The sequence below is a fragment of the Schistocerca gregaria genome, chromosome 8 (assembly GCF_023897955.1).
Source record: "Schistocerca gregaria isolate iqSchGreg1 chromosome 8, iqSchGreg1.2, whole genome shotgun sequence".
Lineage (NCBI taxonomy): Eukaryota > Metazoa > Arthropoda > Insecta > Orthoptera > Acrididae > Schistocerca > Schistocerca gregaria.
In genome coordinates this window covers 165,354,338-165,380,798 of record NC_064927.1, presented here as the reverse complement: position 1 = coordinate 165,380,798, position 26,461 = coordinate 165,354,338, and the positions used below count along the sequence as shown (strand labels likewise).

Below are 26,461 nucleotides of genomic sequence, written 5' to 3'. Positions count from 1 at the left end.
TAAGTCCCATAGTGCTCAGAGCCATTTGAACCATTTTTTTAGATGATTACAAAAAAAACTACGAGTTTTGATTAAATAACGGGGTCTTTACCGGTATGTTTTTTAATCCATTTTAGGCAAATAAGGGGCCATTAGCTCTTGAAGTTTCACATTCACATAGGTGATCACTTAGTGTCTGCATTTTAAACACCTTTTTCGTTTATGAGGTCTCAGCTAACTCATCACATACTGATACTCACGGTGAGTGTAATTTATTAGTTTTTTACCTATCTTGTAGTCTCTTACTGGTATCTCCTTTTATTAGCTTCCGTCCTTTGTAGATATGACAGGAGCGTCCTATGTTCTTTTCTGTCTGATGATGAATGCTGGGTCATCATCGTCTTTTTCCTCGATCGGAACATGACTTGATTTTTGTGTTCTTCCCGTATGCCTACACACTTTTCAATTTCGTAACGTTTTATTGTCTATCAGTCTTTACAGATTGCATCTGACGATGCAGGTAAACCGCTGTGACACCTGTCGTGTCCATAAATATGGGACATACAACTAAAGCGGTCTTGTCTTTCCAAAATTACATATCCAGGCTGTGGCTGCGCTTACTTCAGAGTCTGCTGCGTACAGCTGACAACGTTCTCTTTTGTTTTGTCAACGTGCTGCTTACGACCTCCATTCTTCGTACGTAATGCTTTATTGTCCTTCCATAGTAGCGTAATTCGCATACTTCATCTCCTACATAGTCGCCAATTATGCCGCTAAAATTGTGTTTGTTATGCCTGCCTCATATCTTTCTTTAGTTTATTCGCACTGACAGGAACGTTCATTCAGTTCCAGCAGTTTCATCTCGCTTTTACAGAGACCAGTAAAATTTTAGTAAATACCACCAAAGAGAGCATGCGCGCAGACTGACCTGCGTGTCGCGTAGCAGGCGGCCGCCGTCGGCCTCGGCGGCGCTGGCCGTGATGAGGTTGGCGATGTCCCAGCTGAGCGGCAGCAGCAGCTTCTGCGCAGGCGCGTTCGCCGCTCCGCCCAGGGGAATCCCCGCGGCGGCCGCGCGGCCCGCCGCCGCCTGCGACAGCATGGCCGCCAGCGCCAGCCGCTGCGCCGGCGTCATGGCGCGCACGATGGGCAGGATCTGCGACAGCTGGCGGCGCAGCGACGGCTGGCGCATCGCCGAAGACACCAGCCTGCCGGCACAGCCGCGGACCACACTGAGCACACGCTCGCGCATCGGCTACATCTTTATTTACGCCTAAGCTACATCTGCATCCACACACTGAAAAACAATATCAAGTGGGTGACACACGGTACGTCCCATTCTGCCAGTTATTAAGACATGCTCTGTTCAATTCACGTATGGATCGCGGGAAAACTATTGCTTAAACGCCTCTGTACCCACTGTTATCATTCTACATTGTCTTTCGTAATCCCTGTGGGAATGATACCTAGGAGGTGTTAGTATATTGGTAGATTCATCACGTAAGGTTGGTTCTAGAAACTTTCTATATAGCCTTGCAGAGATAGTTTGCGTTTGCCTTCCAGAGCCTGCCACTTCATTTCTTGCAGAATGTCGTGACACAAATCTGTGACCATTCGTGTATTGCCTTTCTTCTATGTTGTTTTTGTTGTGCTCTTTAGTTGGTGGGAATTTAAGGAGATGGGACCTGGATAAACTAACTTAACCAGAGGTTGTACAGAGTTTCAGGGAGAGCATAAGGGAACAATTGACAGGAAGGAGGGAAAGAAATACAATAGAAGAAGTATGGGAAGCTTTGAGGGATAAAATATGAAGGCAGTGGAGGATCAAGTAGGTAAAAAGATGGGGGCTAGTAGAAATCCTTGGCTAACAGAAGAAATATTGAATTTAATTGATGAAAGGAGAAAATATAAAAATGCAGAAAATGAAGCAGACAGAAAGGAGTACAAATGTCTCAAAAATGAGATGGCTAAACGGCTAAGCTGGGATTGCTAGAGGACAAATGTAAAGATATAGAGGCTTATCTCAGTAGGGGTAAGATAGATAATGCCTCCAGGAAAATTAAAGAGACCTTTGGAGAAAAGAGAAGCAATATTAAGAGCTCAGAGGGAAACACAGTTATAAGCAAAGAAGGGAAAGCAGAAAGGTGGAAGGAGTACATAGAGGGTCTATGCAGGGGCGACGTACTTGAGGACAATATTATTGAAATGGAAGACGATGTAGATGAAGATGAAATGGGAGATACGATACTGCTTGGAGAATTTGACAGAGCACTGAAAGACCGCGGGAGTAGACAACATTCCATTAGAACTACTGACGGCCTTGTGAGAGCCAGTCCTGACAAAACTCTGCCATCTGGTGAGCAAGATGTATGAGACAGGAAAAATTCCCTCAGATTTCAAGAAGAATATAATAATTCCAATCCCAAAGAAAGCTGGTGTTGAAAATGTGAAAATTACCGAACTATCAGTTTAATAAGTCACGGCTGCAAAATACTAACGCGAATTCTTTACAGACAAATGGAAAAACTGCTTGAAGCCGACCTCGGGGAAGATCAGTTTGGATTCCATAGAAATATTGGAACACGTGAGGCAATAATGACCTTACCACTTATCTTAGAAAATAGATTAAGGAAAGCAAACCTACATTTCTAGCATTTGTGGACTTAGAGGAAGCTTTTGACAATGTTGACTGGAATACTCTCCTTCAAATTCTAAAGGTGGCAGGGGTAAAATACAGAGAGCGAAAGGCTATTTACAATTTGTACAGAAACCAAATGGCAGTTATAAGAGTCGAGGGGCAAGAAGGGAAGCAGCGTTTGGGAAGGGAGTAAGACAGGGTTGTAGCCTCTCCCCAATGTTATTCAATCAGTATATTGGGCTAGCACTAAAGGAAACAAAAGAAAAGTTCGGAGTAGGCATTCAAATCCATGGAGAAGAAATCAAAACTTCGAGGTTCGTCGATGACATTGTAATTCTGTCAGAGACAGCAAAGGACTTGGAAGAGCAGTTGAACGGAATGGATAGTGTCTTGAAAGGAGGATATAAGATGGACATCAACAAAAGCAAAACGAGGACAATGGAATGTAGTCGGGTGATGCTGAGGGAATTAGATTAGGGAATGAGACACTTAAAGTAGTAAAGGAGTTTTGCTATTTCGGGAGCAAAATAATTGATGATGGTCGAAGTAGAGAGGATATAAAATGTAGACTGGCAATGGCAAGGAAAGCGTTTCTGAAGAAGAGAAATTTGTTAACATCGAGTATAGATTTAAGAGTCAGGAAGTCGTTTCTGAAAGTATTTGTATGGAGTGTAGCCATGTATGGAAGTGAAACATGGACGATAAATAGTTTGGACAGGAAGAGAATAGAAGGTTTCGAAATGTGGTGCTCCAGAAGAAAGTTGAAGATTAGGTAGATCACGTAACTAATGAGGAAGTATTGAATAGGATTGGGGAGAAGAGAAGCTTGTGGCACAACTTCACTAGAAGAAGGGATCGGCTGGTAGGCATCAAGGGATCATAAATTTAGCATTGGAGGGCAGTGTGGAGGGTAAAAATCGTAGAGGGAGACCAAGAGATGAATACACTAAGCAGATTCAGAAGTATGTAGGTTGCAGTAGGTACTGGGAGCTGAAGAAGGTTGCACAGGATAGAGTAGCATGGAGAGCTGCATCAAACCAGTCTCAGGACTGAATGCCACAACAACAACAACAACAACTTTAGTTCGTAGTCTGGCTCGTTACAGCTCTTCCTATCCGTTCAGTATCCACTGTCACGCCTGTTTGGTACAGATCCCACACATTTGAGAATTATGCTGTATCTAGGATGGGGTAAACAGTCTCCTTCGCAGAGTGATTGCATTTCCCCAGCATTCCACCAATAAATCACAGTCCACTCTGCTTTGTCTACAGTTGAAACTAAGTAATCGTTCCGTTTTATAGCCATACAAATTATTACACCTACGTATTTGCATGGATTGGCATATGATACTGCAGTCATAAGCTGGGCTACAATGTTTGATTTCGTTCTGTAAAGTGCACAGTTTTACATTTACGACAATTTAAAGCTAATTACCAATTTTTGCACAACTTCCAAATCTTGTCAACATCTGATGAATATCTATGTTGCTTTTCTAAAACAGTACTTAATCATAGACAAGTGCATCATCTCCGAAGAGAATGCGGTTACTTTTGATATTGTCTGCAGAGTCATTAGTATAAAACATGAACAGCACGGATTGCAACAAACTTCCATAGGGCTATCCCACGTTATTTTTACATCTGTCTTTGACTCCCAAACCAAGGTAACATGTTGTGTCCTCCACACCAAGAAATTCTCAGTCCATTCACAAATCTCACTTTAAACTCAGTATGTACGTTCCTTGGTACTGAGTCAAATGTCTTTTGAAAGTCAAGAAACACTGCATGAGTTTGACTACCTTTCAGTATCTCATGAAAAGAAAAGTGTGACATGTTTTCGGAATCAGCGCTGTTTGGCACGGACGAAATCATTCTGTTGAGATACCTCATTACATTTCAGCTCAAAACATGTTCTAATACTTTACAAGAAATAGACGCCAATATATTGGACGGTAGTTTCATGGATCACTCCCCCCCTACTGCCTCTCTTGCACAATGGTGTGACCTGTATTTTCTTCCTATCATCAGGCACAAATTTTAGTTTGAGGCATCTTCCGTATATTATGGAGCGAGACAAAGCCGCAGATTTTGTATAGAGTCTGATAGCTATTTCATCAGGCCCTGGAGCTTTCTTCAGTTTTAACGACTTGAGCTGTTTCCCAACGCTACTGACGCTAATATCTATTTCACTCATGTTTGCTACGAAACTTAAAATGGGGCATTATTCCCGGGTACTCCTATTTGAAAATGGAGTTACGTATTTCTGCTTTCGCTTTGCTACCTCGATCTCAGTTCCTGTCTCGACCGTGAGTGTCTGGAAACAAACTTTTGTGCCACTAACAGCCTTTCTACTGCATTATGCTTTGTTTTACACGTACTATACAATAGCCTCTGTTTCTTTAGAAGTTTCTTTGCAGCGACTGCCTACCATGGAGGGTTCAATACATCGCGAATTGTTGTACTTGGTACATATTCATCAAGTACATGGTCAGGCATTCCATTACACTTGACCCGTAGTTCCTCTACATGCTCCTGTCCTGTCTGCATTGAGATATGTAACACCTGCCTCATTATCTGGTTTGCTGAGCATCTACAGCTTTCTGCTTGGTTTAGCTGCCATTTGTACTTTCGTAATCATATATTGCTACAGCTGCCTCATGGTCACTGATACCAGTTTCATTTTCTACGTCAGAAAGGTCAGCTCGGTCTATTGCCATTAGATATAATACATTTCCATCACGAGTGGGTCTGAAAGCACTTTATGTGAACCCTCAGCACTTACAATACATCATCGTATTTTATCATTTTCTTGAGTCATAATCCTCAGATTATGTTTTCATGGACAACAGATTGGAACTTAAATATTGGCAACTATTTATTCACAACCGATACAAAGGAGTTGCATGTTTGCACCTGTTACTGTCCTTCAAAGTAGTTGCCATCGATGTGTACAACCCGCTGCCAGCGATGTGGAAGGCGTAGCATATGGTTAGCAGAGACTGTTCTGTTGATGGTGCGAATGGAGCGGTCTACTGCCTGCCGAATCTCAGGAACAGTTCCGAAGCGAATGCCACGAAGTGGTTCCTTCATCTTCGGAATCAAATCAAAGTCACAAGGACTTAAATCCGGGGAGTATAGTGGATGGTACAGTACTTCCCAGTTCCATCGACCGAACAGAGTAGCCACAGCTTGCGCTGTATGCGCCCGCACATCGTAGTGCAAAATGATGGATGGGTTCTGCAGAAAGTGTCGCCGCTTCTTTCACAAAGCTGGTCGGCGGTGATGCTCCAGAAACGACCAGTAATACTGTGCATTGACGGTCTGCGGTGGAGGAACGTAATGCGTTAGGGTAACACCATCCGTCGTACACGAGAATCACCATAACTTTCACCATACTGGGGCTCTGACGCACTTCCGACTTTTGCGGTGACCCATAATGACGCCATTCGTTGGATTGGCGTTTCAGTCTTGGCTCATACGATGTGGCCCATGTCTCATCCAGTGTTACGATACGGCGTAAAAAAGTCTCTTCTTCTCGCTCATAGCGCTCCAAGTGCGTCTGAACAGCGACGTAACGCATCCATTTCTGCATTTCCATCAAGTAATGCGGAACCCATCTTGATGCAATTTTTCGCATGCCCAGGCGTTTCTTCAGGATGCGAAGCACAGTCGTATGATCTAATCTGGTTTCGTAGGCGAGCTCACGAATCGTATGGCGTCGATCATTGTCCACTAACGCGGCAACAGCATGCATTTCTTCTTCAGAGACGCTAGGACAACCTGCCCTATGCATGTCTACCACAGTTTGCCGACCTTCGTTGAAGGCTATTACCCAACAAGCCACTGTTCTGTACACCACACGCCTCTTGAAGACCTTTATAACACTGTCGTGTTGTACGACCTCTGGCATGTTCAATCTTGATCCAACTCCGTTGTTCCTGTTTCGAAAGCACAGTGACACGGTTACGTTAGACCGCTCGCTCACAAGTGGCTGTGTTTCCCTCGATTGTGCGCACGCCAGTGACGTGGGACAGGCGAGTCCATTTGCTCATAGGTAAGGTAGGCATGTCAACAACGTGTGCTATCGGCGAACATAGTAGATTCCATTGCGTAGTGTCTCCACAGCAGTGTTGCCACTATAAAAGTTCAAACCTACGTATTTACACTCTTGAACTACGTCATTTGCAACCAAAGTGTCAGTTGCATAGCAACAAAGCGGGATACGCATTATAAGATGAGAGATTCGAGGAATCTCGATCAGTGAATTACAAAGTGCGTTTTATTATGCAGACTTGTACGTAACTAAAGCGCAGTGTGGTATATGCAGCAGGGCTAACATCAATGACGCATGAGAAAGGCAAAATACGTATACTCAGTTACAAAAAAAGTTAAGCACCCGGAAGGGGAGGAAGAAGCGGAATCAGACTTCACGGTTGAGAAAGTAGTGATGTAATTTCAGTGATCACAACACCGAGTTTAATTTATAGAGAACTTATAATTATGAACACACTTATCAAGATGAAGCTGCACTCCTTCTGGCCTATTTCGGTTGGGAAGAGAATTAGAAACCCGTTTTCTCCTCTCCTGAGCCAAACTGGCCTACAACTGTTATAATTGGTGCTTGATATCCTGGACACTGGCAATGATACGAGTTAGTCGCACACACGTACTGTCGCGTATAGATCTGAGATTTAGCTGGTCACGGAAGTACCTCCTCATCATGCAGTCATATCTTAGAGACACTTTCCATGCGTGAACGAGCATTGTCCTATTGAAAAGTGACCTCACGTTACTGTCTCATGAGGTGTTAACACGAGAGGAAGCAGGATGGCCGTCGCACACCGCGGTGCCGTCAGAGTTCCCTCAGTCACTGCCAGGCGTGTCCTGAACTCAGGTAACTCCCCCCACCATCAAACCAGGACATTAGAAGAATAGCATCCCTTCCCAGGCCGTCTCCCCAATACCCAACGATGATCATCCAGGGTAGAACAGTAGAATGATTCATCGCTTAACGCAATACGACGCAATTCACAGCAGTTTAAGCCTCCCGCTCACGGCGCCAGTCCAAACGCAGCCGTTGCTGTTGTGGTGTTGACGGCAGCCTACACGTGCGACAGTAATCCCCTGGTCCAGTCACATTACTAATCTCCGACATTTGGCATTCTTATGTGTTACCTGTCATTTGGCGGTGACGTAATGCTATATTTCAACAGCACAATTCGGGATGACACAGAATGTTCCAGGTGTACCCTTATTTGCTCGCGGATGGTAGGCGCAGGTTCGAAAGGGTTACGATGTGACGACCGTCCATACTGGTGTCCAGACGTGTCGACCGCAATCTTAAGGGGCGTTGGAACGCCCTATCCCGGCAATGTTAAATTTAGTGACTTGTCTTCCTTGTATTTCAGGAACCACTGTAGCCATTGACATGAAGCTTTTACAGGGCATTAAACTGTATATTCTGAGTTTACTGAACTACAATTGCATTTCAGCCACTGCATTCGAAAATACATTTTTTTAATTTCACAGTTAAAATTTTGTGTACTTTTTTTGTACGTTATCGCCGGCCGATGTGGTCGAGCGGTTCTAGGCGCTTCGGTCTGGAACCGCGCGACCGCTACGGTCGCAGGTTCGAATCCTGCCGCGGGTATGGATGTGTTTGATGATCTCAGATGTTAAGTCCCATAGTGCTCAGAGACATTTGAACCATTTTTGTACATTAGCCTAAATAATTTTAATTATATATAACATTATGTTCTTTTTTTTTAGTTCAGTGGATTCAGGATATGCATTTTACGACTCCCTGAAAATTTGAATGCTCTACTCGAAGTGGTTTCTGAGATTTAGGGAAAAATGAAACAGAAAATGTAAATTTTCAGGAACGGCTTCTAAAGTTTCAAAAGACAGTAACTCATTTAATATATGCTTAATTTTTCGTTTCTACTCAAAACAATGGCTCTGAGCACTTTGGGAATTCTGAGGTCATTATTCCCCTAGAACTCAGAACTACTTAAACCTAACTAACCTAAGGACATCACACACATCCATGCCCGAGGCAGGATTCAAACCTGCGACCGTAGCGGTCACGTTGTTCCAGACTGTAGCGACTAGAACCGCTCGGACTCTCCGGCCGGCGATTCTACTCACTCGAAAGCACCATACTGTATATCATCCTTTTGATCTTTTTCCAAGCTTCTCCTTCTTTTCTTCTTTCGAAGTCCTTAGTAGACATCTGTGCTGCATACTCTGCTTTATGAAGGCGAACCTTGTCCATCCGTTCAAGATCTCTGATGCAGTTTGCTCCAGGATTAATTCTCATATGCTGCAGCACTTTCACCCTACCAATTTTACCACCATTGAAAGCAATAACACCATCACTGACCCCCCACTTTAGTGTCTTCATTCCAACAAAAACATTTTTTGATAAGCTAGTCCATACAATATTACTGAATGACTCATTGGGATTCTGAGTCTGACCATGCAGACACTTCAGTAATTCAGGATTTGCCAGGCCTATGTAAATAGGTTTTATGATATCCATGACTGCTGCTGGGATGGAATGTTTATGGTTGTATGAACTATTTGAGTACTAGGCATTGCAGTAATTGCCCCATGAATCAGGTCCAGAGGTGGTGTACTGGTTTTTCATCAGTTGACAGTTTGTGGAAGAAGATAGCCCATACTGCCTGCTTATTTTTCAACAAATCCTTAGTATTATTTCTAATGGCCACGTCATAATACGGCTGTAGTTCATCAATCATTTTGTCCGTCAGTCTGCCTCTTATGGTTTACCATCAGAAAGTTTCTTGTCTTTCAAACTTTGTTTCAGCTTCCTCAACCTGGTGCCCATCCTCTTCTGGACATGACCAACACTGTTAACCTTTATAACACGGCAATCCACAGCATTCTACACAAAAAAATTACCGTTTTTATTAGACCTTGAAGTAGTGCACGTAAAAATTTTAACATTTAAAACCAGTGTAGATTATTTTTAAAAAATAAAATAAAATACTTCCCATGTGAGTTTATAAGTGATATACATATCATTTTATTCGGAAAATTGCAAATTAAAAAAGGCGATTATGATTGCCCTTACGTTCCCACGCAGTTCTACATTGTACCAACCTCGCATTAGAATGCCTCGCAAATCTGAAAATTGCACGATTCGACCAGTTGGCGACATGTTACACGATTCGGCAAGCTGGCGACATAAGATCCAGAATGGCGCCCTTAGCAAACTACATCAGCGCTGATACCGCTATCTCACACTAGTAGTCGTTCACAAGGCTCACTTAAAATCTAATGCTGGTCACCCGCCTTATATACCCTACCACGACTAATAGCAATACAAAACGAGAAAAACACTAATCCACTCTGGTGGTCGTTCAACCTATCACAGAGTTTTGCAACATACCCGTTATTGGTGTTTACGTGTACGAAGTTACATGGACATCAGACTAAGTCTTCGTTGCTTGAGTTTTTTTTTTTTTTTTTGTCAGGCAGTGTATTTTATATATCTTTCGTAGTTCCTAAGTCACCTTGAATATAGCTCTTCGTATTTCCAGCTTCTTATGTGCTCTCTGTACAGTATTTCGAAAATTTTTGACTGTGGACCGTAGATATTTGTTGGAAGCACAATATGTTTGAGGAAAGTGCTTTTCGTCCGGCGCGACTGCTACGGTCGCAGGTTCGAATGCTGCCTCGGGCATGGATGTGTATGATGTCCATAGGTTAGTTAGGTTTAAGTAGTCCTAGAGGACTGATGACCTGAGATGTTAAGTCCCATAGTGCTCAGAGCCATTTGAACCATTTGCTTTTCGTCTCGTGAACAAACGGGTCATTAGTTACGAACGCGATTTTGGATGGGGGTAGGATTGGGAATAAAATAGGCAGTGTCCTTGCCCAAAGATCCATCCTCGCATTTTTCGCAAGTCATTTAGAAACAGCAAGAAAACTATAATCTGAAGCATTATCTTCCAGAATACGAGTCCTGTGTCTTATCATTGTGCTGCCTCACTTGGTAGAAAGAGGAGACAAAATTGCCACACAGCAATGCATTGCTTTGTTTTATCCCCATTACAAGCACATACATAAAAACCGAAACGATATTCGTTTGGAATGTATCGTACTGAATGTGGAAAGTATTGTGAGATTATTATTCCGTAGTTATCAGCATTATTCATAGTAGCACATTATTTTAGAATACCGTTGTTATCTTCTTCTACAACTTAAGACAGTGACTACTAAATTATATTTGTATTTGTTGGACATAGAAGTTTAGATGCAGCACCAGTGCTGAATAATGTAAATAGCTAATGGCCGAATGTCGTAAACGAGAGTGACGCTTCCCGATATAAAACAAATATAATTTCTTATCATCAATGAAAGTTTCACCGCTTTAGAGACGGTGAGTAGCTCACAACAGAACAGTAGTTAGAAAGGTATTTCCATGAAACAACGTTAATCTCACGAACTGTGGTGGCACTGTTTCGACGATGTATGCCGTGGCGAGTGAAATAATCGGCAACAAAAGACTTATGATCCTCGGATGAAAAGGTGCGGCCGGTAAAAAGGTGGCGAATAGTGTACGTCAGGGCTATGTTTTACCTTGGGCCTCTAACACCGCGTCATGTCGCGGTCCAGATACGCAGCCTGCTTCCTGCTATCAACGCCTGCGATCTTGAACACCCCTAGACCTCACAGAAACTTCTGTACTTCTGTTTGTAAACGTACAATTCCTCTTACCATTATCGACTTTCCTTCTCTGTCTCTCTCTCTCTCGCTCTCTCTCTCTCTCTCTCTCTCTCTCTCTCTCTCTCTCCCTCTTCATTCCAGAAGAGAAGGAGATAAATGATTACATACACTGTCCGACGAAGAAGAAACGAAACTGCTTGTTCAACTAAGGAACTTTTGTCTTAACTCAATAAAAGTGACACGTACGGTGGCTACATTAAACAAACGAAACTAACGCCGAGAATGTGTGTATTTAACAAATGTATCCAGTTAATATAATGGAACATATTCTGGAAAAATATTATTGGCTGTACACCTTACAACTTCTTTATTTCAAAGGAGCTGAATAAGTTTCAAACTTCTCGTGATGTGTTTCCAGACTGTCTTCCATTAACTTCATTAAGACTGTTTGAGACTATAATCTTGAAACTCTTACGGTAAGGAAACAGTTCGAAACTGAGAAATAGTAGGACAGGCGCTTTGACTCAGTGCGTTGGTTTTTCAATTCTGGGCAGCATGGCTGCCGTGAGCGGCTAGCAGTGGTAGTTTCTGATCGACGCCACAAATTTTCGCAAATTTTCGTTTATGACCACCCAGAAGGCCAGAACACTGGCGAAGTTGCACTTGCGGTAGTAGCAAGGACTCCTGACGCACCTCCCAGGTGTGGTAGCAAAAGCTGCGGACCAAATATCGGCTAATCACAGAATAGAGCAATACACTAATAGTTAAACCTATCTTTTAGAAGAGAGAAATATTAACATACAATACTGAGACCAAAAAAAAATCAGATTTAAAACGATCAGGTATTAAAAAGGAATAGCAAAAGTAGACAGAGTGAGGGAATCGCACCCTGCAGTTGTCTGATGCTTCTTAAGAAGTTATGTTTGTTTTATAATATGAGGTTTTTTGTGGACAGAATTACTACGACTCATGTGCAGAGGCTCTCCAATAGTTACAGAGTTACGCAAAGTTTTCACAAATTTTGCATTCCGCCACCACAGCAAATAGGGCCTGTTTGGGTGTCTTACCCTACAGTAACTGTTTCCTTATTCTAATAGTTATAAGAGTCTTGCCTAGACATCAATTTCCTTCAACAGTACGACAAAACCCTTAAATTAGAAAAAATTACCTTTGAATACCAGAAGATTTTCGAGCACCGTCAAGTTCAAGTAGTTTGTCATTCATTAATGAAGAATGAAACTGGCTAATCATTCATACTGCCAGTGCTGTGGAATGTTTCACACTGCTATATACCGAACTGTAGGCATCTCCAAAATTACAGGTCTGTTCAAATGGATAAATTTTAAAATATCCAGTTTGCTATCAGCGAAATAAACAGGAATAAAATAATTTACACAGACGCAAAGTTTTTCCAGTGCGCAAGAAAGAACACTAGCATGGTTGATATATTGTTTTATAAACTACGTCTTCAATGAAGGAGGAGAGTCAATAAACGAGTTTAACCAAAACATGATGAACGAAAAACAAGAAATCCTCAACATTATATGAGAAAAACAAAAGTTTTTATCATTCACTCATCTTACTTAAATACTGCATTTGATGTCAAAGTAAAAGATTTGTAAGACACGTTGCTAAATAAATGCAATATTTCCTAAGAAACTATTTGGTAATGTACTAGCTTCGTATTTACGAAGCAGCTTGTTACATCCTTACAGATTGCAATATTTTTTTACCCTTACCTAAATTCTATGTTTATTATCAAATATGAACGTTCATCAAAAAATATTGTATCATATTTTTGAATAAAAATAACATATTTTTAATTACCACTGAAATGAAAATGCGAGTTTTTAAAATTAAAATTTGGTTAAATATGAGGATCAGCAGAGAAAAAGTAAAGCTTTTTTTCTTTTGCTTGTAGAAACTGGCACTGTATTATTGATTAATACAATTCTTCCTTTACAAACAAAGCATTTTATTTGTGGGTATGAAAATTTATTTTAATGTGTTTTTAATTAAAATAAAAGATGTTATTTTTGTTAAAAAATTTAATATTTCATAATCAACATTCCCATCTAATAATAGGTATGGAATTTAAATAAAAGTAAAAGAGACTCGAACCAGCTACCTGGCATTTACCAAACCAAAGGGCTAGCAAGATATTTTTCATAAAATATCAAATTTATTCAACAACAGATGCTAAAAATTTACATTACAACAGGAACAACTATTTCGTTCAGAAACCTCACAACGTACATTCAAGTCTACTTCACTTATATTGGATGTTGCATGTCTGTTCTTGTAGTCTTCCGTTTGTCTTAATTATGGTGCTGCGATTTTTTGTAGAACCAGAGACGTTATTTAATCTTACTTCCTTCTGTTAAGACGTAATAGGTTGTTTGACCCTTTATCCAACTGACAGCGTTCCTTTTCGATTTGAGACAGAGAAAATAGTCCGGAACTGGCGTGACGTTGTTGCTGCTAATATTTACCGTACGTTGATCCATATTTCTTTGTTAGATCGTTGATACTGCATTTGGGATTGTGTGCAAGGTGCATTCAATTCAACTTTAAGTTAGTTGTGATTTTTGTGTTACAGAGCGATACGACGAAGTTCTGACTTGGGTTTGAATGTCTTGACTCAGTACTTTCTCCCCTATCACCTGCTATTTTGGTTCGATATTCTTTCGTCGTTTTCTTTCCCTTAATTTTCCATATATATCTCTCACCTTCAGCATGTTCTTTTCTGGGATTTGTATAAGTGCGTAGCGGTTTGCGATGCCTAAATATGTCTGGATGTGGTTACAGACAGGCGGAGCGGGGCATTCAGTTTTAGTATATAGTCTTGGCTAATGAAAGGAACGGCCTTGCCACAATGGGAACACCACTTCCTTTCGGGTCACCGAAGTTCAGCATAGTCGGACTTAGCTAACACTTGTATGGGTAACCGTCCAGTCTGCAATGCGCTGTTGGTAAGAGGCATGCACTCAGCCCTTGTGAGGCCAATTAAGCTGCTGTTTGGTGGAGAGATAGCGGCTGCGATTACGAGAACTGACAACGGCAGGAAGAGGGATGTACTGACCATGTGCCCCTTCATATCCCCACCCAGTGACGCGTTTCGGCTGACGATGACGCGGCGGAGGTTGGCACCGTTCCGGGACCTGTTCCGATGAAGAGGAGTTAGCCTGTGAAATGGCCTAGTGCTGCTCTCGTCCTACTCACTCTTTCTTGTGGCACTGGCTAAAATCTGTGGAACAGAGTTGACCCCAGAGAGGATGCAAATATGTGCTGAAGTCGTTTCCTGATTTTCATCCAGGTTTCTGATGCAGACGTCTTTGACATACTCTATTATCTAGGTAAGAACACTTACGCAGTTAATGGTTATGATGTGTTTTATACTAGGCCGGTTCAAAAATGGTTCAGATAGCTCTGAGCACTATGGGACTTAACATCTATGGTCATCAGTACCCTAGAACTTAGAACTACTTAAACCTAACTAACCTAAGGACATCACACAACACCCAGTTATCACGAAGCAGAGAAATTCCCTGACCCCGCCGGGAATCGAACCAGGGAACCCGGGCGCGTGACGCGAGAACTCTACCGCACGACCACGAGCTGCGGACTACTAGGACGGCAGTCAAAGGCGATTATGTTAATAAATGGCAAATTACTCGTATTTGTGCTTAACAGCGTCTAAAATCTTCCAAATGTCAAGGGCAACTTTTTTCGAATTTCTATGGAAATTGCATCCTACTTCTATAGGAAACATTTCCGAGCACTGGTCTTCAGATTCCACAAAAATGAGAGATCTCAAGGCAGAGGTTTCCGTAAAGCCCGTTGTAAGTCAGAATTCACATGTGTGCTGTTTCTAGTTTTATTGGTAACCGTTCTGATTACAATGGCATACATCAGCTGGAACTTTTCAAATCAGTTTCTCAGTTACCCATATCGATCGTGGAATATCAGAACATACTAGATAGTTAAATTTGCTAACGTAATTGGTTATGTCGTTGTCAGTTACAATCTTTGAATGGACTGGGTACTTGCACTTGAATTTCATCTTTTTAGATTTGTTGAAGGGCAGCTTTACGCTGTAGTTTAAAACTGAGCTGTAGAGTTGCTACGTGACTATTTATTGGTCAGTCTCGTTGCCTTCAAGTAAGATTTGATCATCAGCTAATAACATTTGGAATTGCCCTTGCTTATAGGAAGAGAATTACTGCTCAGGAACAGCCCTGAGGTTTTGAATAAGCAGACTCCTGGTTATATCCCTTCTCTCTGAGGCTCCAACAGTTTTGGAGAGCGTCTGCAGAGTTTGGAAAGAAATGACAGCAGACCGTGGCAAGTTGGACTCTAAGTGCGTGCCTGACACCTGGCCGGCAGAGGCTGAAACCACTGAATCGCGTTGCAGCGCACCGTTTTAACTTATCAGGTACCTTCAAGATAAGTCACACACTTTGTGACACAAGTTGATTACATGAAGCAATCGGTTGATAGGATGCATACTGAGGCATGAATTACCCTCCAGTTCCGCATAGTAAGGATATGTGGTAGTAAAGCACGCAGGGGGAGGCGATGTGCTAGAATCCAATAAACAAGTTGAAACTGATGTAGGCTATGAAGGTATTTATGCAGAGATAAAGAGGTTTGCACAGGATAACTAGCACATGGAGCTACTTAAAGCCAGTATTGCTGAGGAAGGAAGATTAGAATTCAGCATCCCGTCGACAGCGTTGTCATTAGATACGGTACACATGGTCGGGTTACGAAGGGATGGAAAAGAAAATTGGCCTTTTCAAGGGAACCATGTCAACATTTGACTGGAACGATTTCGGGAAATCACGGAAAACATAAATCGGGCTCGCTGGACGGGGATCTGAACCGTCGTCCTCCCGAATGAGAGTCCAGTGTGCAACCATTGCGCATCTCACTCGGTCAGTGTTCGAACTCAAGACCACAACAACAACAACAACACAATTCACACAAAAGGGATTAAAAATAATCGCAAACATTTATTCCATTAGATTTTAGGATGCTACTGTAATCTTCTCATATTCAGAAACGAAAGTGAATTGTTATGTCCGAACGCCTTTGCAGCCTATGTCGCTAGTGCATACCAGCAAGGTGGCGCTCCCCTTGAAAAAAGTCAGTTCGAATCGTGGTGGGAGCGAATATTTCTACCACCGGTATTTGGCCGGATAGGGGAGGTGAGATCGTGGTGTAAAGTTCCTGACCACCTTTGCGACACGGTTGCGAATTAAATTCCATAGCCCTCCGCAGTTTCTCATGAAGTTAGCGCATGAGACACTATTAATAGTGAATCGGCCGTTCGCTGGGAACGTTATAACCGGTGTCCTCTACGCTGTTCTAGAGTATGCCATCACTGGCTTTCACCTGCTCCCTTTTCTCATCAATATTCTACACAAATATTACGCCTCCCTACACACAAATCCAGTACAGTTACCTACTGCCAACAGATAAAATCGAGACACAATTCTCGTACACAGGTTGAAAAGAGGCCATTTTGCTCACCTGATGAGAACCCTTGTGATCAGGCTGTTGAGCATCCCCTCGGGGCACCCCAGTCAACAAAGTAGTACAACTTTTTATCATCTTTAAATGGTCAGAGTTATGACGTAAGTCCTAAGCATCAACAAGCTAAGACCAAACAGAAACTCCAACGATAATGGCAAATTAACTGGACGGTTACGTGAGGGCACATATGAAAATCATAACTACAACTCTAACGCTAGCAACCGAATTCTTCTACGTGGGTACTATAGCAATTAGTGATACTAAAATTATGAATCATGAAAGAAGGTGGTATACGTGGAAGAACCATGGAGATACTAAAAGGTATCAGATAGATTATATAATGGTAAAACAGAGATTTAGGAACCAGGTTTTAAGTTGTAAGACATTTCCAGGGGCAGATGTGGACTCTGACCACAATCTATTGGTTATGACCTGTAGATTAAAACTGAAGAAACTGCAAAAATGTGGGAAATTAAGGAGATGGGACCTGGATAAACTGAAAGAACCAGAGGTTGTACAGAGTTTCAGAGAGAGCATAAGGGAACAATTGACAGGAATAGGGGAAAGAAATACAGTAGAAGAAGAATGGGTAGCTCTGAGGGATGTAGTAGTGAAGGCAGCAGAGGATAAAGTAGGTACAAAGACGAGGGCTGCTAGAAATCCTTGGGTAACAGAAGAAATGTTGAATTTAATTGATGAAAGGAGAAAATATAAAAATGCAGTAAATGAAGCAGGCAAAAAGGAATACAAACGTCTCAAAAATGAGATCAACAGGAAGTGCAAAATGGCTAAACAGGGATGGCTAGAGGACAAATGTAAGGATGTAGAAGCTTATCTCACTAGGGGTAAGATAGATACTGCCTACAGGAAAATTAAAGAGACCTTTGGAGAGAAGAGAACCACGTGTATGAATATCAAGAGCTCAGATGGCAGCCCAGTTCTAAGCAAAGAAGGGAAGGCAGAAAGGTGGAAGGAGTATATAGAAGGTTTATACAAGGGCGATGTACTTGAGGACAATATTATGGAAATAGAAGAGGATGTAGATGAAGACGAAATGGGAGATATGATACTGCGTGAAGAGTTTGACAGAGCACTGAAAGACCTGAGTCGAAACAAGGCCCCCGGAGTAGACAACATTCCATTAGAACTACTGACGGCCTTGGGAGAGCCAATCATGACAAAACTCTACCAGCTGGTGAGCAAGATGTATGAGACAGGCGAAATACCCTCAGACTTCAAGAAGAATATAATAATTCCAATCCCAAAGAAAGCAGGTGCTGACAGATGTGAAAATTACCGAACTATCAGTTTAATAAGGCACGGCTGCAAAATACTAACGCGAATTCTTTACAGACGAATGGAAAAACTGGTAGATGCAGACCTCGGGGAGGATCAGTTTGGATTCCGTAGAAATGTTGGAACACGTGAGGCAATACTGACCTTACGACTTATCTTAGAAGAAAGATTAAGAAAAGGCAAACCTACGTTTCTAGCATTTGTAGACTTAGAGAAAGCTTTTGACAATGTTGACTGGAATACTCTTTTTCAAATTCTAAAGGTGGCAGGGGTAAAATACAGGGAGCGAAAGGCTATTTATAATTTGTACAGAAACCAGATGGCAGTAATAAGAGTCGAGGGGCATGAAAGGGAAGCAGTGGTTGGGAAAGGAGTGAGACAGGGTTGTAGCCTCTCCCCGATGTTATTCAATCTGTATATTGAGCAAGCAGTAAAGGAAACAAAAGAAAAATTTGGAGTAGGTATTAAAATTCATGGAGACGAAGTAAAAACTTTGAGGTTCGCCGATGACATTGTAATTCTGTCAGAGACGGCAAAGGACTTGGAAGAGCAGTTGAACGGAATGGACAGTGTCTTGAAAGGAGGATATAAGATGAACATTAACAAAAGCAAAACGAGGATAATGGAATGTAGTCAAATTAAATCGGGTGATGCTGAGGGAATTAGATTAGGAAATGAGACACTTAAAGTAGTAAAGGAGTTTTGCTATTTAGGAAGTAAAATAACTGATGATGGTCGAAGTAGAGAGGATATAAAATGTAGACTGGCAATGGCAAGGAAAGTGTTTCTGAAGAAGAGAAATTTGTTAACATCGAATATAGATTTATGTATCAGGAAGTCGTTTCTGAAAGTATTTGTTTGGAGTGTAGCCATGTATGGAAGTGAAACATGGACGATAACTAGTTTGGACAAGAAGAGAATAGAAGCTTTCGAAATGTGGTGCTACAGAAGAATACTGAAGATAAGGTGGATAGATCACGTAACTAATGAGGAGGTATTGAATAGGATTGGGGAGAAGAGAAGTTTGTGGCACAACTTGACTAGAAGAAGGGATCGGTTGGTAGGACATGTTTTGAGGCATCAAGGGATCACAAATTTAGCATTGGAGGGCAGCGTGGAGGGTAAAAATCGTAGAGGGAGACCGAGAGATGAGTACACTAAGCAGATTCAGAAGGATGTAGGTTGCAGTAGGTACTGGGAGATGAAGCAGCTTGCACAGGATAGAGTAGCATGGAGAGCTGCATCAAACCAGTCTCAGGACTGAAGACAACAACAACAACAACAAAATTATGGTGTGTATCGGAAGAAGAACCACAATGCTTCAGAAAGAAAAGTAATTGATTAAACATCTCAATACAGAAGTAAACAAAAAAATTTTAAAACGTTTGTTTGAAGAGTTTTAGTCTGTCTTCCTGAAAGGTGGATTCTCGGAAAGGAAGAATCCAAAAAAATGAAGCAGCAGAGGTGCTGTTATAGATTCAAAAACGTCTTTTACTAAAATAAAATCTAATGAGCAAGTAATAAAAGGCATAATCGATAAATGAACACTGATAAACAATAGACAGAAATAATAAAGAAAATTAATGCAATACCTAATCCAACACAATAAAAAAAACCGTTTGAAGATAAGCCAGTGACACGCCAGAACGTAAGTACTGCAGTTTTGTTCATGTTGGCAATGTTGCTAGCGTAAAGCACCCGAGAGCACACTAAACTTGACTACAGTCGTTGCTGTTTATTTCGTGTTTAACGGTTAAACTAGTTTCGGTACTTTTAAGTACTCAGTTACACTTACTCCACACCTCCAGTAGAAGACTTGAGGAGAGCACACATCTGCGTTCTCTTGCAGCCACCTACTAAGAGGTAACACAGGATATTGAAAAATGTCGAAACATGTTCAGTCAAGAAAATACACGGGAGTGATGTACACTATGTTATCAAAAGTATCCGGTCACCACCCAGAACATACGTTTTTCATATTAGGTGCATTGTGCTGCCACCTGCTGCCAGGTACTCCATATCAGCGACGTCAGTAGTCATTAGACATTGTGAGAGAGCAGAATGGGGCCCTCCGCGGAACTCAAGGACTTCGAAGATGGTCAGGTGATTGGGTGTCATTTGCGTCATACGTCTGATGAGATAGTGAAGTGAAGGAACACGTACAGCACAAAAGCCTACAGGCCGACCTCGTCTGTTGACTGACAGAGACCGCCGATAGTTGAAGAGGGTTCTAATGTATAATAGGCAGACATGTATCCACACCATCACGCAGCAATTCCTAACTGCAGCAGGATCCATTGAAAGTACTACGACAAGTAAGCGGAAGGTGAGAAAACTTGGATTTCATGGTCTAGTGGCTGCTCATAAGCCATGTATCACGCTGTAAATGCCAAACGACACCTTGCTTGGTGTAAGGAGCGTAAACATTGGACGCTTGAACAGTGGAAAATGTTATGTGAGGTGACTAAACACGGTAAGCAATGTGGCTATCCCATGGCAGGGTGTGGGTATGACGAATGCTCGGTGGACGTGGTCTGTCCGCCTGTGTAGTGTGAACAGAAAAATTCGGAGGCGGTTGTGTTATGGAGTGATCGTGTTTTTCGTGGAGGAGGCTTGCATCTCTTGTTGTTTTACGTGGCACTATCACACTGATGTTTTAAACACCTTCTTGGTTCCCAATGTTGAAGAACAATTCGGGGATGGCGATTGCATCTTACAACACGATCGAGTGCCTGTTCATAATGCATGGCCTGTGGTGGAGTGGTTACAGGACAATAACATCCCTGTAATGGACTAGCCTGCTCAGAGTCCTCACGTGAATCCTATAGAACACCTTTAGGGTGTTTTGGAACGCCGACTTCCTGCCGGGCCTCATCGACCGACATCGATACCTCTCCTCAGTGCAGCACTCCATTAAGTATGGATTGCCTTTCCCCAAGAAACCTCCCAGCTCCTGACTGAACGTATGCGTGCGAGATTGGAAGTTTTCATCAAAGCTAAGGATGGGCCAACACCATGTGGAATTCCTGCTTTACTGATGGATGGCACCACGAACTTGTAAGTCATTTTCAGACAGGTGTCCGGATACTTTTGATCACACAGTGCAGCTCTGTAGCCAATCCAGATTGCAAAGGGTGATTAGTAGAATAAACAACAAAATCTGCTACACAGGTTACCTTACTTTCAAAATTTGGAGAGTGTTCGTCGGCCAGAGTGGCCGAGCGGTTCTAGGCGCTACAGTCTGGAACCGCGCGACCGCTACGGTCGCAGGTTCGAATCCTGCCTCGGGCATGGATGTGTGTGACGCCCTTAGGTCAGTTATGTTTAAGTAGTTCTAAGTTCAAGGGGACTGCTGACTTCAGATGTTAAGTCCCATAGTGCTCAGAGCCATTTGAACCATTTTTTTGGAGAGTGTTCATTCCTGGAACAATCAACCAATGTACAGGGTGATTTAGGAGGGATGGTCAATATTCAGGGATAGAGCACTACGATCATCCAAAGCAAAGAAATCTACTGGAAACGGACTCTAAATTGCATACCCTAAGAACTATGAACTCTTGCTCGTCTTCGCTAACGTAAAACATGCCTCTTCTACTGAAGAAATCCTCACAACTCTTAAGTTATACCTTTTAGTGACTATTTTCTAGACTTTTTTCTTGTATTGGTCCATACTACCTTCTTCCACAATAAGAAAAGCTAAGAGTTACAGTAGAAGAGATGTATCTCACAATATCGAGGACGAAAAAGTTCTCATAGCTCTCAACATATGCATCTTAAAGCCCAAATTTATTAGACTTTTTTCTTCGAATTATCGTTGATGCCACATCCCTGCATACTTGTAATTTCTCTGTGTTGATTCCTGCTGCGCATATCTCGTGAAAAGACGGTGAAGGTAAAGTTAGTGAGATTCGAGCGCAGACAGAGACATGCCAAAGAATCGTCCTTCCCGCGCACCATTTGTGAACACAGCAGGAAGGAGTGACTTCGGGAGCATACATCTAGAGAACTATGATGACTGCTATTTGTGGAACACACTGTATGATACAGTACATGGACTTTACTTTCTTTACGCGCCAGTGTGTTGTGTTCCCTTAGATTGTCGGCAGACTTTGGAGAAACAGCATCGGTGCTCGTTCCTGGCGGTTACCTGTAGACGTCGGTCTCCTTCTGTGCCACCGTGGGTTCCGCGTGCCCGCTGAGCATCACCTCCCCCACGTGCTCGTCCTCATGAGGCTGCGCCACCTCCGCCGTCCCCACCACCCCCACCGCCTCCAGGCCGTCCTCCAGCTGCGGGTCGTCCAGGTCCAAATCATCCAGATCCAGGTCGTCCAGTGCTGCCGAGGGCGAAGGGGAAGCCCCACTCGGCGAAAGCAGCGCCGCCACCAACACCTGCGATAAAACATTGAACATTAGCTGCGCTCTATATTTTTCAATTGCGACTTGAACACTAAAGTTTACGTGAATCCATGGACTTAGAATGTACTCCGCTAATTCATTACATTCCATAGCGATCAACAATGACGCTTCTAACCGTTTCTAACACCAGCAGGCTTCCAGGATGAATTTTCACTTAGGGGCGGAGTTTGTGTTGATTTGAAAGTTCTCAGCATATCAAAAATGTTTGCCAGAGTGCGAGTCAAATCTGAAACCTTTGTCTTTCCACTAAATGATGCTCTGCCAACTCCTTTATCCAGGTACGAATCGCCAATCACGAAGCTGCCTGAGGTTTGCCTGAATATTTCAGTCGACAGAGTATTTGGTTCTGCGTTCGAGTACTGGTCAAGCACACGTATTTAGTCTGCCAGGAAGTTTCAACAGAAGGATTCTTCCTACAGAGAAAACTAGAAAGAGGCAGCAGCAACAAACACCTTCAGTGATGTAGATCAAATCTTTCCAAATGAAATAGGGTCTAAAATCTTCCAAATGGAATAGGTTAGCATGGGCACACGCGTACATGAAATGTCACAGAAATAATAAGACGGAACAACATTCAGGACGAAACGGTCATGCAGCAAACAATTATCATCTTACTCTTTAGGTGTCAATTCTTATCCCTCCATAGGGATTTACATTTTCATGATACCTTTACTTCCGGTGTTCAGCCTGGTACTTTCTTCGGTCACCCAGTATGTACTGTTGCTACAGATTTTTTTAGCCATGTCTGGTTTCATGTCTCATTCATCCCTTTTTTCTGTCCTAAATTCTCTATATGGTTTTTGTATCCATTTTACTCGATAATCTGTCGTACATTCTTCAGTATTTGCTATCTTACTTCTCGTGAATTGCTACTCTCAATCGACAGGACCTCATTGATAACGTAGTTTTTCGCGGAGACATTCTTGAATAAATGCTTCACGGAGCTCTTGTCGCGCGTCAGGTTTGTATTAAATCAGAACTGTGTCATGGAGACGTCACAAGATCTCGGAAATTCCAAAGTTACCAGAAATTATCTCGATGTCACATGGAGGTCAATGGCTGTGATTATTGCGGTTTTGTTTGTTAGAGATGAAGAACTAATAAAACTCATTGGCTCTAAGTACTATAGGACTTAACATCTGAGGTCAACAGTCCCCTAGACTTAGAACTACTTAAACCTAACTAACCAAAGGACATCACACACATCCATGCCCGAGGCAGGATTCGAACCTGCGACCGTAGCAGCTGCGCAGTTCCGGACTGAAGGGCCAGAGTCTCTTGGTCACAGCGGCTGGCTGCTAACTTAATATTAACACATACATCGCTATAGTCTTTCTTCGAGAATTCGTTTGTTAGATACCTGATCTTCGACAGAATGTGTTACTTGTCACAAGCAGTTATAGCTTCATGTATCAGCGTGTTTAAAACTACTTTATATTCGGCTATATAATGAAAGCTCTGTGCAGTGATATATAGGTCAGTATATGTTGGTTTCCGGTAAACAGACTCTGATTTCGTTGAGCCAGAACAATTAAAAATAATTTTTCTTCCCCCTGCATCTCAGCGATGAACTTCGTATGAGAGATACTCAATCATCAGACGTTGATGATCCTGTGTCATTCCTTTCCTTCTTGGGAGCTACAACGAATAAAATATGCAGAGTCTTCGATTCAAGAAAATTAAAGAGATGCAAGGTCCAGTAAAAGACAATCTTGGGGTCGGTGTTCCTGGAACTGACAAACTACTTGGTGAATGTGGTAGTACACTGAAGACCCAAAGAAACTGCCTAACATCGCGTAGAGCTCCCGCGAGCACGAAGAAGTGCCGCAGCAGGACGTAGAATGGACTTGAGTAATGTCTGAAGCAGCGCTGGAGGGAACTGACATAAATTCGTAGGGGTATGATGGGATGGAGATCTTTTCTGGACAGCATGTTGCAAGGCTTCCCAGATGTTCTCAACAATCTTAATGTCTGCTGAGCTTGGTGGCCAGCGGAAGTGTTTGAAACTCAGAAGAGTGTTCCTAGAGCCACTCTGCAGAAATTCTGGACGGGTGGGGTGTGGCATTGTCGTGCTGGAATGGCTCAAGAACGTCGGAATTCAAAATAGATGTGGATGGATCCATGTTACCTGTCAGAGCCGTATCTAGGTCCCATATCACTCCAGTCACACGAGCCTCACACCATTACACATCCTCCACCAGCTTGAATAGTCCCCTGCTGAGACACAGGATTCATGAATGCATGAGGTTGTCTCCATACCCGAACACGTCCATCCACTCGATACAATTTGAAACGAGACTCGTGCGAACAGGCAACATCGTTCCAGTCATCAACAGTCCAATTTCGGTGTTGATGGGCTCAGGAGGGACGTAAAGCTTTGTGTCGTGAAGTCATCAAGGGTGGGTCTTCGGCTGCGAAAGCCCATATCGATGATGTTTCTTTGAATTATTCGCACACTGGTACTTGTTGATGGCCCAGCACTGGAATCTGCAGCAATTTGAAGAAGGGTTGCACTTCTATAACGTTGAATGATTCTATTTAGTGGTCGTTGGTTCTGTTCTTGCAGGATCTTTTTCCGGCCGCAGCGATGTCGGAGATTTGATGTTTTAGTGGACTCGTGATAGTCACAGTACACTCGTGAAATGGTCGTATGAGAAAATTCCCACTTCATCGCCACCGCAGCGACGCTGTGCCCTATAGCTCGTGCGCGGGCTATAACACCATGTACATCATCATTTTCTTGAAGCCTTATTCCCACGGTAATGCGGGGTCGTTCTGGTGAATATTGATTTGGCAGTGTTAGTTGCAGAAGGTGGCCGGATGCCCTTCCTGCCACCACCGCGAACCCTCTGGGACAGAATTAGTTTACCCCAGCTGTCTGCATCTAGAGTGAGCCATGGAACAGTGCGAAGGTGTTTCAAATGTCTGCAAGTCGTTTACGGCCTTAATGATGTATGGGAACAGGCGCTTGCTGCTGAATGGCAACAGCGAAGTCACCCGTCAACTAACGAAATCAGAGATGCGACCAGTGTTACCCAGTCACAGATAGCGATGCAATATCTCGTAACATATGAAAGTTCTGTGATTTCGTGAAGTTTCCACGACATATTCAGCCAATTAAATAAAGCACCAAACGGCCTAGGGAAATGTGACGATCACGACAGAGAAAATTGTTGAAAGCTTGAGAGTGAATACAGATCTGGTATTTGTTCAAGAAACTTCATTGGTATTCCTATCTGATCATAGTATACCTAGGCCTACATCTACACTCTGCATGCCATCTTACGGTGTGAGCTAGATAACTGCTCCTATGAATCATTCTTTCCTTCCACCTTCCATTTCCTATTTCATTCGCGATCGTCAACTGAGTGTGCAAGTCCCAAAACACAAATCCAAAGATCGGATAACTAAGCAGAGTTTGGCCTGGGATACAGCTGCAGCAGTTAACGTCTTTTTTCTCTGTCAATGACTTCTTAACGTGAAAAAGTTTGAGTTTCATAGTGGTTTGGTGTCCATGTTATACTGAAGCGTCCCCCTCCCTCCTTCCTCCCCACCTCCGTCCCTATATAGCTGGGAGGATAGACAAGATCTAAGGTTCATAGGAAGGCACCATCATGCAAGATCCAATAGCACCATGCGTAGTAAACCATAACCATGTTGAAATTAATAGCTTTACTTTACGCACGGTGCTTGGAAAAAACGCCGGCAATGTATGAGCTGATTCTTTTTCTTATTTTCTCATTTCAATCATTTCCCGAGAGGTATATCGAAGGCTTAATGCATCGTGACTCTTCACGGAACGTGAATTCTCAGAATAATAACAGTAAAGCTCTCCGTGATGCCCAATGCCAAAGATGGGGCATCTGTCAATGGGGTTGAATGTGCATCAACGTCAAAGCTAAAC

At 42.6% G+C, this 26,461-nt stretch overlaps 1 protein-coding gene across 3 annotated transcripts in view; it reads right to left on the bottom strand.

Annotated features, from left to right (window-relative positions):
- Window positions 1-26,461, bottom strand: part of LOC126284333 (neurotrophin 1) — a 180,255-nt gene that overhangs the window by 87,792 nt on the left and 66,002 nt on the right. For 2 of the 3 annotated variants that reach the window (XM_049983180.1, XM_049983183.1), the window contains exons 2-3: window positions 22,289-22,530; window positions 908-1,184 (exon numbers count right to left, since the gene is read on the bottom strand). In XM_049983180.1, coding sequence (XP_049839137.1) covers window positions 908-1,184; window positions 22,289-22,530 — 519 coding nt within the window. Of the gene's footprint in view, window positions 1-272; window positions 295-907; window positions 1,185-22,288; window positions 22,531-26,461 lie in introns of all 3 variants that reach the window. The other variant, XM_049983182.1, reaches the window with a different exon arrangement.